The sequence below is a fragment of the Seriola aureovittata genome, chromosome 10 (genome assembly GCF_021018895.1).
Source record: "Seriola aureovittata isolate HTS-2021-v1 ecotype China chromosome 10, ASM2101889v1, whole genome shotgun sequence".
In the NCBI taxonomy this organism is placed as follows: Eukaryota; Metazoa; Chordata; class Actinopteri; order Carangiformes; family Carangidae; genus Seriola; species Seriola aureovittata.
In genome coordinates, this window is record NC_079373.1 from 16,743,827 (window position 1) to 16,759,072 (window position 15,246).

The 15,246-nt window shown below is 41.2% G+C and overlaps 1 protein-coding gene across 2 annotated transcripts in view; it reads right to left on the minus strand.

The window, feature by feature from the left end:
• Positions 1-15,246, minus strand: part of ldlrad3 (low density lipoprotein receptor class A domain containing 3) — a 75,288-nt gene that overhangs the window by 45,309 nt on the left and 14,733 nt on the right. For both annotated transcript variants that reach the window (XM_056387862.1, XM_056387861.1), the window contains exon 2: positions 2,128-2,274. In XM_056387862.1, coding sequence (XP_056243837.1) covers positions 2,128-2,274 — 147 coding nt within the window. The remainder of the gene's footprint in view (positions 1-2,127; positions 2,275-15,246) is intronic.

Sequence of the window (15,246 nt, forward strand, 5' to 3'; positions counted from 1 at the left end):
GAAGCAGGGGAGGGTTGCTAAAAATAAAATGTTTTAATGGTCTAGCAGTCTCATCCGCCGTACCTTAAAACTGACTAATTAATGAAAGAAGTGGTCAAAGTATAAAAAAAATAAATTAAAAAAACTGTAAACATCCATATTGATGGTCAATTAAACCACATGTTCCTGGAAACCTCCTGGCAGAAGCCAACTGCTCATATTACAGATGGAAGGAAATTTAATATCCTGTGGTGGTGGTCAACACTGCTCTGCCTCCATGGTAATGGCTGCGATTGCAAAGGACAGTGGTATAGATACCCTGTGTGATTTCCTACTTGGTTATATAAAGTCAGTCTGAGAGCAGTATTTCTGAGGATTTTGCATTGAAATACATGTTTCATATATGTGTGTTTTCTGAGAGGGGGGTGACTAATTATGATTCTACTTGCAGAGAACCCAGTCTTTAAGTTTCCAGGCAGTGTGTTCCTCCTCAGATAACAGACATTCAGACAGAACTCCTGCTGTAGCCACTATAATGAATCCTCCTCTTTACCTCCCTTCCTTCCCTCACTCCATTGTTTCCCCTCCTTCCGTCTGTCAGTCTGTCCCTGCAGAGCCTCTAATGGAGCCAGAGGTTTGTCTGGGGACTTTTGTGAAGCAGTCGCCGGCGATATCGACTGACAACTAGCCATCTATTTGAGGATAATAAGGCCCACTTATGCCAGAGCAGATAATGTAGACGTCAACAACAAACACATCCGGAGAGGCTGGCTGAGTGTGATGCTTGATGATAACTTGCTTTTATCTATTGCGGTATCACATGTACTGTCAGCAACTGACAAAAAAATGTTGTCTGTAGGTTCAAAGTACTTGAGGTGAACTTGATTGAACATGTCTGACCGAAGTGACCTCTGAACTCTGTGATTAGATAAAACAGGAACTCTTCATGTATTTAATACTGATGCAATATGTCTAAACGCATCTGAATATGATTTTTCCAGGTCTGACAGTTGTTGACAGTTTAAGGTCACAGAGCGATGAGAATCTGGGGCACACAACCCATCTATATAAGTAGTTTATTCATGCAACAGACTTACAGGAATGTCATTAGTAAAGGCGTACTAAAGAAGATAGCCTAGGAAACCAAATTTCTCTAACTTAAATGACCCAGGCATTACAAACTAAAAAGATTGATGATTACAAAGTTTGGCTATATAGGGTGTGTGTCTGTGTGTGCTGGTACGCCATGGGACACAAGTTTGTCAAGAGTACTCTGACTGTTCCCTGGGCTGCCAACAAGTGAGAACAGTGAGAGAAAGTGACTGCTGGAGGAGAGGAGGAGGAGGAGAAGAGCTAGAAATAAAGAGAGGTGACAGAATGGATGAGAAACCATGGGTGATTTTTTTCTGGCAGAGAATTAGCCGGAAAATAAAAAAAAAAAAAAAATCTCTGCAAGATGCGCGTTATGCTTTTCTAATTGAAAACAAGTCTCTGTGAAGCAAATTACAAGCCAAAAGCCAAAAATCATCAGATGAGATAAAGTGGGAAGGCACGGAGAGGAAGAAAAACGGGAGCGCGAGACATTTAGAGAGATGAATATATCGGGAGATGGGTGTTTCCATTCAGTGTGGCAGGGCCTCAAAGTCAATCTTCATCAGCAATCCCATCTTTGTGTGGAGCTCTGGCTGAGACGGGAGGGGGAGAAGGAGGAGCAGCAGACCAGAAAGATCAAACCCAACTAAGAGTGAGGATCAAAACTGAACTATTACTGTAGTCTTACAGTGGAATTATGCATGCGCTACTATTCCTGCACATAGAAGTAATCGGCCTTTGCTTTGATGGTATTAAGTTTTGCCCTGGTGCTAAACTGGGGCCGAGGGTCTTGCAGAGAGGAGGAGGAGGAGGAGGGATGCATGCTGTGGGGGGGAGAGCGAGGAGGGGACTTCATTTAAGCTGGCAGAGAATTAGGTTTAAATGGCCCTTATGGCTCTACGGATAGGGAAGGGAGAACTTCGACTGCAATTCTGCACAGCACAAGGAGTTCAGGAGTTGAGAAGACATGACTAAACTGGCTATCTGGATACATTCCTTTAAGGCACAGCTAAGAGCTAAAAAAAGATTCGATAATGGAACCTAAACTGGACTTACGACAGCCCTTCTCGTCGCTCTTGTCAAAGCAGTCGGGCAATCCGTCACACTGCCACCCGCCTGGGACACACTTCCCATCTCCACACATGAAGTTTCCAGGGATGTTGCACTCTGTGGTGAAGTTATTCCCTGGAAGCAGCTGGCTCTCTGATGGATAAACGGACAGAGGAGAAGGAGAGAGGAGGACAACAAGAGAGAGGACAAACTATTACAATCTCACTCCATAACAAAAACAGACAGGTGGATTGCAGCAATATTCATCACGACAGTCAAAATGGGAAGCCCTTATTATCTCCATTCTCTCAAGATAGAAAAATATTAAGGGCACTGGCTCTATTTAAAACGCCATATCAATCTATGGGCAAATAAACAGAGGACCATCTCATGAATACAAAAGCAGAGGAGGTCATTCAGTGTTAACAGTAATGTGGGCGTAAGCGTCACTATAAAGCTGGGCAATATCATAATAGGGAAGATTAGGATGCAAACACGAAAGAACACTCACATGCAGTACAAGCACAGCATATATTTATACATTGGACATAGATGCATAAACACACACACACACACACACACACACACAAACACACACACACATACACACACACACACACACACACACACACACACACACATACACAAATGCAGACCAGAAATAAACACAATCAGCACAAACATGTGCCCTGAACTAGTTCGGGGCATTTCTGGTTGACGCAATGCAGCTGCGGCATAATGGGCTGGAATGTGAGACATGGCCTTTTGGCTGAGGTTTGACACTATGCAGTGAGCAGTTTAGCTCGTAAACAAAACCATAGGGCAGTAATGAGGAGTCCCGACAGACCGGGGGAACATTTTCATGCTGCAGAGCTGAAACTGGGTTCAGCTGGTAGGCCACTTCATTACACTCGAGAGCAGGAACGCAAGAGCTGCACCTGCTGCCAGGAGGTGTGGACCTTTAAGCCTTAAGTGACGGTGTGGTTTGCCCAAACAGTGAGTGACTGGGTCGCGCTGAAGGTCTTTCTTAAATAACTCCTATTGTGAAGAGCAGTGATATGAACATTAGAAATATTTTATTATCATTACCAACTGAACTTGTATACTGGGGCTTAATTACTCTAAACGAGGCTGGGGTAGCCTCTATCTCATACTGACAGAGGGATCAAGTGATACAAGAGGTTTTTGCGACTGACTCAAATATGAGACTTCTGTAAACCCCTTCCCACAGATAACTGCGAACACATCTGTTTTTTTTTACCGAAGAGGATGATTGTGTTGGAGCAGATTTTTTTCCGTGAGTGTCAAAATAATTCCTGCCTTCGCAAAAAAACTAGCTCAAGGTCTATGCTGTACATCCGCCCTTCCTTCGTGGGTTACATGAGTTGGAACATTTCCTGCAATGCCTGACCCAGCAGTTTATTAAATGTAAACATCAGTGTTAGATATTAATGTTAGTATTCTACAAATATTGCAATCATTTAAACATGTCACATTCCATAGGGATACAAAGGGATACTAGTATGCTGCTTCTGTTCCTCCAATATTTCTGAATAAATCAGATAAATGATGATTTCACTTTGCGCAGAAGAAACAGGGTTTGTTTTCTCTATTTAATCATTACAAAGACGAGGCAGTATTCATTACTGAAGAATCTATAATACTCTGATAAAAATAGAATACTTTGCCTTTTGAATGCCTGTGAATTCATAACCAGAGCTCACAGGTTTAACACAGTTAGTTGATATTCAGATAGTAGACGTAGCCACTTTCCTGAGTACAGCTGAATAACTGGCACGTAGGAATCATCTGTTTTTACATCATCCTTCTCTTGCTGCCCTTTTAACGCAGCAGGCTCAGGAAAGCACGTATAGATCCTCTCTTAAATGAGACAGCACGGCCCTTCTGATCCTCTGCGGAGATGATGCAAACCACTCTTTTGCCTCTAGCAATATAGAAAAGGGGAAGTGAGGGATCAAGACAAAAAAGGCTCTTGTAATTTATGAGGACTGGAAAGTAGCGGCATGAAATCTGACGATTTTACATCATGATCGATCTTCAAGACGTCCCTGATCTCCTTTTCAAGTGAATCATAGAGATCATGACATTTTACCATTGTACCAACTGTGCCTGGTCTACCCTAATAACATGGATACGCGCTGGGTTCAAAGATCAAAAGAGTGATTGCCCACAAGATGGCTGTGCTGACTGGTCTCTATCACACGGTTTCTTTCATGCATGATATATTAATGAGTGGAGGGTTGACTCCACATCAATACTGTGTACGCATAGTCAGTTATTTCTCAAAGCAAAGTTATCTGTGAACTTCGTCAGGTAGCAGGCGCCAGTCTTCCTGAGGTAATATGACAAATCTATTCAAGCGTCCGAAGGAACATGCGGAGTGTTTCACTGAGGTCGGTACAACCTGACTCTTCTGCATCACAAGGTCTTGAAACATTAACAGTTAACACTGATCTCCTGCATTAGAGCAGTTGAAAAAATATGATAAAAGCAGTCTATCTAGGTAAGGACATGCTGTTCTTCACCGTTGTGGACAACATGGCATCTAAGACACTGATGCGCATGACCATTCTGAAAACAGTGTCTTCAATACAATATTGTGTTTTAACTAATGCAAACAGATAAGTCCATAGGCTTGCATGATTCTGGATACTCTGAACAGTACATTTCAAATTTGGAAGGAAGACTGCAATTGAACTTGGCGGGCCTCCCTTCAGGTACAGTGAAACCCCTACAGATGGTCCAGACTACAGCAGCCCGTCTGGTACATGGCCGCCCGAATCAAATTCAAATCACTAATGCTTCAGAGTGAGTTCTGGGGTCTGCACCCGCCTACTTGAACTGAACCATAGTCTTTCTCGGCCACTGCGTTCCTCCAAGGGAATGTCGTCTGACATTGCCATCCCTGCACTCGAGGCAATTGCAGTCCAGACTGTTCTTGTTTGTGGTCCAATCTACCGAATGCTATCAGAGCAGAGGCGTCCCTCTCCATCTTCAAGAATCTGTTGAAGAGAGAGCGACTCCTCTCCTAACACCTCTAACACCCTAGCATGCCTAACTAGCACTTACTATGCACTTTCGGTGCACTTCTCCTTGCACTTATTGAATAGATGTAGTACTTAGTTCGTATGCCAAGGTCTCCTACTGCACTGATGCTTTAGTGATGTCCTGCACTTTTAAGTTGCTCTGGATAAAAGCGTCTGCCAAATGAGTAAATGTACATGTAAATGTAAACGGATCATGATTGTGTGTTAAAAAGATCCTGCTCAGTTTTGCCCACCCTTACTGTAAAGCATCATTTTTTTCATCTGTGGAGGACCTGCCAAATGCAACAGCTGATAAAAAGATGTGAAGAAAATTGACTGATTACTACCTTCACAAAACAAAATAGTAGACTGTTTTTGTACCTGTGATATGATATTTCAGTAAATATATTTATGCCAATCCCAAATTATAGTGCAGAGACCTTCTCTAGTATAAAGCACTTTCTAATGGTGAGCCTCTTAGATATATATCCAGGTATGTTTGAAAACTGCCAAATATAATTTTTTTTGTTTTATATTTGAGGAAACAACACCATCTTTACACTATCTCCCCTGGCTCTTCCCCTGCCACACCTGTTTGTTCAGTTCTTTCTGACAAAGGAATCAACACAAACATGGAGAGAATAAGAGAGAAAGGTAAACTGAAACAGTAACGCTGGAAGACTTTGGAGTTTTGTTTTCCTTTTTTCTTTTTAGAAGCCATAGCAGTTGGAAAGGCTTAAAGGAGCTATTTGTAAGTTTTGCTATTGTATCGTAGCAATCGTATCGATCTGTTTCTTTCACTTCTTTTCTTTTACAGAAGTTAGCATGCTAACCAGCTAGCCTCGGTCCGGTCAGACTGTCTTGTCACTGTCCTGAAGAAGTAGAGCTGCTTGTATTATAATTTCTTGTATTGTGAATTCAACAATGGCTGAAGCAATAGCTCGCTATTGCAGCAATAGCAAAACTTACAAATAGGTCCTTTAAGATACAGTTAGGCTACTAATTTTACTGAAAAATGTAATGAAATATACTACAGGAAAGGATAGCATAAAATACTTAACGCAATTAATGAGCATATTATCACAAAGCTGACACTTGGGGAATTAGTTGGTTTCCTTTTGATATATGTAACAGACCATCTTTCAGGCCAGTGTGCAGACTGCTCCTGCCCTGACTCATAAGGGTCACATCACATTCAAAAGGCAAATATCGCAAATCCTAATCTACACTCTTGTTTACCAGCTCTATCAGACTTGATCTTCATGATGGAGCCGTAATTTGTATACTCTTCCCACTTCCTATACTAAAGATGCCTCAGCAGCCAGCAGCCTTTATGAGAGTTTAAAGAACACACAACTAGCGCAGGAGAGTGCCGTGCAAAAGGACTTCAAAGAGCCGGCGGTACGAGAGGCATCAGGTTAATTGGAGAGTTGCTTTGAGAGCATGTGAGAGAAAGAGAGAAAGGACAGAGAGGACTGTGTGTGCTGTGTGTGTGTGTGTGTGTGCGTTTGACAGAGGGCCAAAAAGAGTGAAGAAGAAAAAGGTTGACAGGCAGCTCATCTCTTCCCATGAGTCTCTAAAACTGCCAATAGCAAACGTTCTGCGGCACTTCTTGCATCCAGGTTGCGAGTCCCTCTTTTGGCAGACTCCACACATCTTATTCCAATGCCCTTGTCATTCTATCGATACGGTAATAACCCAGAATTCTTACAGTAGTTTGCCATTGAGGTAACGAACAGGCCCACCTCATTACCACGGTAAGTGTGGCTACACAGCTCATTACAGACTGCTCTATGAGCTTGTTAACAGAATAATAACTCACTACAGTTCTCTGTGGGCACCGCAACACTCCCAAGGTGACCTGGAGAATTTTAATGGACATGACAGCATCCATGCAGAGCACCTCACTCACTCCTATATATGCTTTTAACTATTATGTTGTGGATAGCTGAGGGGCATTATCCACAGCTGCACAACACTGCTGTGTAACAACTGTGGTCAGACAGTGAGCGTGTGAGGGAGAACTGGAGGAGATAAGGCAGGGATGACGCTGGACGCCTGTGTATCTAGCTGGGAGAAGTGTGGCCCAATTACTCAGGGTAAATATTGACTATACTATCCTTCCCTCTGCAAACCCACCCCTCTGCCTCCCACCCTTTCCCACCCTCACCCATAGCTGTGTCCACCAAGGTCCCTATTTAGACTGTTAAATCGCAGAGCGTAGGACCTTTCAAGCATCGGCTGGGTACTTTTTTAATTAGCATTTACATTTTGTGTTTGCACTACTTCCAGAAAGTTTCATTGGTTCACTCAGGGTGAAATTCTTCCCTCTCTATATTTCAGCACAGCTGCTGTTGCTGGTACAGTATAGAGTGCACCCCTCTTGTCTCAATTATAATTTGAAATAAAAATGAACTCCCAGCATGAACACTACTCTAATTTCCCAGAGGTTCTGAATAATACTGAATTTAAATTTGGAATTTTTTTGTAATATTCTTTTCTTTGTCTCCTGTTAAGTCATGAGTGACATGCAATATGGGCACGACTGCTGTGCTATGTAAGTCCATATTCAAAACACAAGGGCACTAATGGAAGCAAATATCTCTCATATTTTCTTTAAATATTCTTAAAATTACATGTACCCCATTCTCACTCAAAGGAAATCAGGATCTATGAATGTGCAAATGTTGTTTTATTTCAGAAATTCAACTGCAGAGCACAAGGTTTCTCCCACTTTACTTGAAGTCTATTTTCAGTGTGTAAGCACTGGAGGTTTCAAGTTCCCACATCATTGTGGAAACTTACACACTGGACCACAGTTGTCCTCCAAACTAGCTGTGATGTCACATAATCATGCTCATATGTCCACGCCAACTCAGATTTAAGATGAGCGTGGAGAAACTTTCCGGCATCAGCGGAATTTGAAAACAACCTTCCAGTGTCAAACTCTGCTCATACATCATCCTGTGTGACGTCCCACAGTAAAAGTCCAGGTGAAGTTACAGTAAGCAAAACACATTTATTTTTGAGTTAGGAGATTGTGGTGGTGGTGGTGGTGGTGGTGGGGGGGTGGGGACTTTAAAGATACCTTGTGGAGTTTCTGACCACTAGGAGTACTATGCTTTTACCACTTGGGTCCCTGTTTTGTTCGTATTGTACACACACACGGGGATGCAATACACATTTCCGCTGCTAATTTCACTCTATTCCACTCCTCGACATTCGCTTGTGGTAATGCACAGAGACACAAAGCTTTCTGCAAGCCAGCAAACGAGGATGTAAACAATGCAGGATTCAACAATTGGCTTTGTAAATGTTTTATGAGGAAGGAGGACGTGCGCTCAATGTTTGTTAGGCCTGAAGGGTACACACAATGTTTTAGGGTGAGTGAAAAAAATGTTTTTATAAGACAACTCAATAGGGCAGCTTAAACCAAAACAGACATTTCTGGGTTAAATTAGACCTTGAGGAATGTCACAAGCGTGGAAACAAAAAATCAAAGTTATCCCACATGTAAATAAAATTGTGAAATTAAAATGTTGTGGACATGGAATTGGAGAGATCTGGGGACTGTGTACCCACAACCTCTTAAAAGGGCTGTCAATTATTCAACATCTTTGACCACTGTTGCCCATTAAAACGAGCAAAAATCAAGTCAATGCACAAATGGCAGGCTTCCAACTTTCATTCCAAGATTTTCCATGGGTACACTTCATACATAATGATTCTGAAAATGGCAGCCTGGAGACTTCGGTGCACCCTAAGCAATTCTCTGAATATGCAAAGACGGGCAGAGCGACGGCGGCCTATGGTCCAGCCACCCACATCTGCCACTGTCTCCCAGGTCTTATGAATATTTTCATACCAAATGTCAGCATGCCGCCCCAATGTTGGACAGCTAATTTGGTAATAAAATCTATATTACTCTCGACAGGGGCTATTGAAAATTTAATAAATCTTAAAGCGCATAGATGGCCTCCCCTTTAAGACCCTTTGGGGTATGTCTGGACCTTGGGTTGTGCTACTGGAAGCACCACATTGAATGCTGCTCTAATACTCAACAGGGAGACAGTGGAAAGTGGTGTGTGGTGGGAGGGAGAGGGACCAAAAAAAAAAAAAGATGCATTGAGGAGCTAACATTACAGCATGTAGGGAGAACATGTAAAGACTGACAACTCACTAAGGAAAAGGGGAGAAAAAGATGAGCGGGTGAGAGGGAACAAATGGGAGGGGAGGGAAGATCAAGATACAGCCTGACAACAGTTACATGGAACAATTGTGGGAGAAAAAGGTAGAGGTAATAAAAAAGAAACAGAAAGGTGGACAGTAACAGCATTTTCTACCCTCAGAGTCCGAGTAATAACCGCCTTAAGCAAGTTCTATTCCCTGTGCTCTGCGCATGAAAGGTCACTGATATAAATCTGTATCTGAGATGACTATTGGCTTGGCTGTTACTGCTTTAACCCCACCTTTCCTCAGCAGGCTTATATATCTGACCTGCATTGATTAGCCTCAGGTGAAAGGTTGAGGCTCCAATCGAAGCAGCACCAAAAAATTGATTGGGCTGTCTTTGTATGCTTTGTGAGCTAGAGTAAAAGTGAAAGTTAAACTGAGGCTATAGAAGAGGTATCATAATAAATTGTTTATAGAGGGGAGCTGTTGAGCTCTCCAGAGATAAAAATAAAAAACGAAGTTTTTATCCATAAATAATCACACATTCTCATCAACCATCCCTTAACGTCAGCTATTTGTCTTCAATAATACACCATGCTGGGTAAAACAGTCTCAAGTGTATTATGTCAAATTCTGTTTGAAGCTGAAAAAGAGCAAGTCAAGCCGCATTACAGCCTGATGTCAATACAAATATGTCTGCTTGTGTTGGAGGATAAGGGAGGAGTGAATCGATAGGGCCTAACTTGGAATAAAAACGAACTTTTTCAGTTTCAAGGACAGAAACGTATTTTTCATTTACGCACTACTCTTAATGCGCTGGCTATACAAGCATGTTCTGAGGTGTCGAAGGTGGGTGGAGGTGATTTGGCTGTCTCTTTCATTGTGTGTGGGTGTGTCAGACAGACAGAGAGAGAGAGAGAGAGAGAGAGAGAGAGAGAGAGAGAGAAGAGAGAGAGAGAGAGAGAGAGAGAGAGAGAGAGAGAGGGGGAGAGCTTCCCAGAAAGAGGAAAGGATTTCCCATCTTGTTTCTTCGGCTCACTGAAGCGCCCCATATAAATAAGCGCAAGTGTAAAGAACCTGGTCTGCATCAATTAAAGACACCCTGCAGCGACACAGACACACAGGCTGGGCAGCATAAGCTCAGAGCAACAGAGCAAGCAAGGCCTTAATGGGGAACGATGAAGAAAAGGGCAGTCATGCATGGAAACCGTCAACAAACCCAGAATAATGTGATACTGGCTACATTTAGGCATCTGCCTCATTCCACCGTTTTTCAGCCTTTTTCAGCCACTAACAACCACATGGAAAATATCTGGGAGGGGGTTCTGTACATCAGCTGCTAGTTACTCTATCTGTGGGGTCAACTCTGCATCGTTAAGTCCATTTCAACAAGACTAAATGAGAGTCTCACAGTTCATTTTATTCTTTAATTGTAAGAGAAGATAACAGCTCTGAGGAAAGGTGAGGGTAACGTTAGTTTATTATCATCACAAAAATGCTCCTCACTCATATCAATCAATACTTAAATCCCCAGAAAATCCACAACAGAGCTTAAATTCCCGATGAAGAAAATACAAAACAAAAGCTGATTATGAATACAATTAGGCTTAAAACAATGCGAAAAAATCTTAAGTCATTAAGCAGATCTTAAACCCTAGAAGGCAAACACTTGCTTAACATTAATATACTTAAACAAAAGTGCAAAAGTTCATTTTGTAGATGCAGATTGGCTATTCTTGAAAATAAATTGCATGAAATTTATTTTCATGTGATGCTCGTGCCATGTGTGACAATCTAAACTGTACACTGTGCGCTACTAAGCTGTGACAGATCTTTATGAAAATATTCTTATTAGACATTTTTCATATTTGATCATTAGGTCCTTATTAAACTCACACGTAATAAAGTTGGTGCAGTGGGGTAATGCGTTATCATACCCCGCATCCCTTGTTGCCATAGCAGAAATCTAATTGTCAACCGATTGTGCTTCAATATTCAGTAAATAATTTACAGAATTAATCAATTTGTGCCTCAAACTCCTGGCAAATTCCCATAAACATGCAAATTAAGGGCATTTTAAAGAAAGAGTAGTAAAAAAAAATAAGAGGAAATGCGAATGAGCTGATGAAAAGCATGAAACTAGGGGAGACAAATCAAACCTTCTTATACTGTTTTTCTTTTTTTTATGAAGAAAACAAATAAATAAACTGCAGAGGAGAAAGTGAACAGTCTATGTCTGTGAGGATTTTATAATTCACATTCTGGATAATCAGTTAGCACAGAGACACAGTGATAAACAAAATTTGGTATAATTACCAGCAAGCAAAATAATGGCTGGTGAGTTGCTGGGTGTGGACATGGCATTCAGTATAATAGCACAGATAAATATACAGTGTGTCCGGTGTGTGATTGTGGCTTCTCTATTTGTGAGCTTGCTCTCAGCATACAGTTTAGCTGCAGACAGTTGAGCTTAACCTCCAATGTTTCTCAAAAATACGTTAATTTGTGAATAATACAATGGTTTTCTCCTATTCTCTGCTATATATGAAAAATAATAACGCAACTGCTAAGGAATCTACCATTAAGCTACAATCATGAACTATTAATTAATAAGGCCTCTATAATTTAGAAAAATGCTCTCATTTGTCATGTATGCACAATAGTGACCTCCCATATGTTCCAATTTGACTGTATGCATGATGCTGTATTCCCACATTCTCACTTCTTTAATGCTGTGTCGACAATGCAGTGTATGTTTACTTTGTAGTGTGTCTGGCATACTTTATATATAGGCCATATCTTTTATTGTAGCTTTTACTGTGTAGCACACTCCTAAAATAAGACTTCCCCAAAAGGGAAAAATAGTCAGGGTGTAGATGTGAGTCAGTCTTACTGCGACAGCCTCTGTTGTACCCAGCGTACAGAAACGTAGATATGAGAGGCCAGGAAAGCTAACATCTTCCCTGCTCCACATTCTTCTGATATTCCTCTGACGTCTACATCACAATCAGACCTAAATAAAACTTCATCCTCATCCGGGAAGGGAAATTTACATTCTTGTACCTTCGCATTCCATTTTTTTACATTAATTATACACTTGTACAATCGTCATACTTTTGACCATCCACTCAATTATATAATAATCCCGTTTAGTATTATCCTAAAAGTGCGCAAATGAGAAAGTGCTGCGACTCAGTGGCAACATGCTTTTTTCGTTTTAAATCACTTCTGAAGCTGCCGGTCTTTTTAGGGGGATTAGTGAAAAAGAGATGTATTGATCTCTCATCTGGACATCATCACTTGTTTTGTTTACTGAGGAAGTAAAATGAAGTCAGTGAGACAGCTCCACTTAATTTGTAATGCACTTTCCCGCTGATGAGGATTCAGATTTTGTTCATGCTTTTTGAGTAACGAAGAGGTAGCACAGAGAAGACCAATACCTCCGTTAGATATCTAAAAAGTTTTCCCAAATGTCCATAAAGTCAGTGTGGTTCTGAAGGGCGTGTTCCATCTTACAACATATTCATGGTCTATCTCAGTCTTTCACAATTAGCTTAAATGCTAAACTGTTATCCATACGGTCATCAACTTATCCTGCAGCTCGTCAGTACAGCATAAGATAGATACAGGCGTAACAAGATTGATAGGCTTATAGGATACAATTAATCGTGTACAAAACGGTTGTGTTGATGCAACAAGAGTGTACCCGATGCTGATAACGCAAAGAAATTATAATTCATGCTAACCCTACTGTTGGTCTGGAGTGGGTGGCAGTATGACCCATGGTGGTGCAGCTGCTTATTTGTAGTGTATTGAAATTTAAAACTGTACTGCTCTCTCTCGTTTAAACAGTTTTCTCAGTTGTATTGTGTAAACTGAGCAACGGCACGCTGTGGGTATAACATCATACACATACTGTATATGCTTTGTGGGTGAACCTGATGTTGCTCGTTGGCACAGTGACACAATATATAGTTTTGAATATTTCCTTTTCTGTGTTTGACATAGAAGTAGAGCATTCCTGTGAAATGGAAATGTCTAGTTACATTCATACATTTTCTTTCTATCAGGGTGCCGTGCACACACAGCCAGACAGCGATATAGACAGAGCAGCATAGTAACTGCTGAAGAGAGCAAAATAATGTTTAAGATTTCTCCATAATTAAAGCCAGCGCTGTAGCAATCTTGCGCTTTCCACATTTCACATGACATTCAATATATTCAAATGACAAGACAGAACTATGCTTTCTGAGCCATAAACATTTTTCTGCACAACTAATGCATGAACGTTTCCATCCCCATATGCCAACATCCTGAGGAAACTGCCATTTATCAAAAAGGAACTTTTTCCCACCCACTTAATCTTCTGAATGTAACGCTAAACAATCAGATACACACATGCACAGAAGCACAAGTTAAACATCATCTTTAGAATGAAATCTGTGGTTTGTCTGACTATGTTAGCTGACTGACTGTGCTCAGAGTGTAATCGGGCCAGCGACACTACGGTGGTGGGCGTGATGCGACGCGCCACAGCGCCTGGAGGTGTCTCTATTTTTGCATATTCATTTATTTTTGAATTTTTGATGAGGGCTAAGGAATAGATGTACTTTTAATCCTTTGCAGTAGTTTACTCAACATGTTTTTGTGGAAGAAAACATAAGGAAAAATATTATTCAGTGCTGAGTGTTTTTACATGTATTAAAGCGTCTCTGGAGGGGAGCTTAACCAAATACATTTGCTCCCGTCTCTATGTTTAGTCCAAGTTCGAAAGTGTAAAAGGAGAAAAATGAGGCAAAAGAAACCTCCACTTGCATCAACAGCAACAGCAGGAAAGGGTTAAATCTGGCCAAAATGAAAACATGACGTCATGAGCAGATCAAAACAACCTGGCTGATTGCTGCCAGCTGATTTCACCACCTGGGGGAAAAGAATGAGAAACCAAGGGTGTCCCAAAAAAAACCACCCACTGTCAGACCAAATCTAAAATGTCTTTAGCACCAACCAGAGAAGGAGATGGTTCACTTTCAACAGCATCGGCCAATCAGTGGTCAGCTCTCACAGGTCGGACATCGGCCCTACTCCCCCTGCTTGCATTATGAGAGGAACAAACAATGGTCCACAAGCTTGTCCTCTCCACAGGCTTAAGGAGGATTAACCACCTTCCATGCAACAGATCATGACGCAATTGTTTGGCTGTAGGACTTAGCATTCTGTGTTTAATGAAATAAGGACACTGGCAGGAACACCGAATACTCTTACACTTTGCTCACACTTCTACTGAATCTCAGTATAGTTTGTTGTTCCTAATGTGACCAAAATTGTATTTAATGGAAGGCATAAGAGGATATGAGCCATGTTGTGTAAATATACATAATATTGAGACCAACATAACGTAACGTTTTATCATTTTTTCTTTGTTTGCAACATTAACTGTGAAGTAAAGTACGTGAACTAAAAAAGACAATAAGTTTATGAGGTTTGGCAACAATCCCATTGCTTTATTGGACAATAAATAGCAGTCATTGCCTTCGTGTAATTCTTTTCTTTTCTTTTTTTGGGGGGGGAAAATACGGATAATATGGCAACATCAGGGCACAATCATCATCCAGGAGTAAATATTCTACAGATGCTATTTTATTTTTTCCTGCACTAGATCTACTCTGTCGGACTCAACGTCAAACACGGTGCTGTTTTCAGTCGATATGCCAGAATAAATGGAAGTTTTCTAACCTCCTATAGCTTATGGCATTATCACAGACATTGAGGGATAACGGTGATTTGAGAGACCATTACTCAGAAAACAAACAGCCTCTCTTTCCTCAAGACCCCCTCCTAACTAACGCAAACACACACACACACACACACACACAAAATTAAGCAGGCTGTACTGCATGGGTTTTTT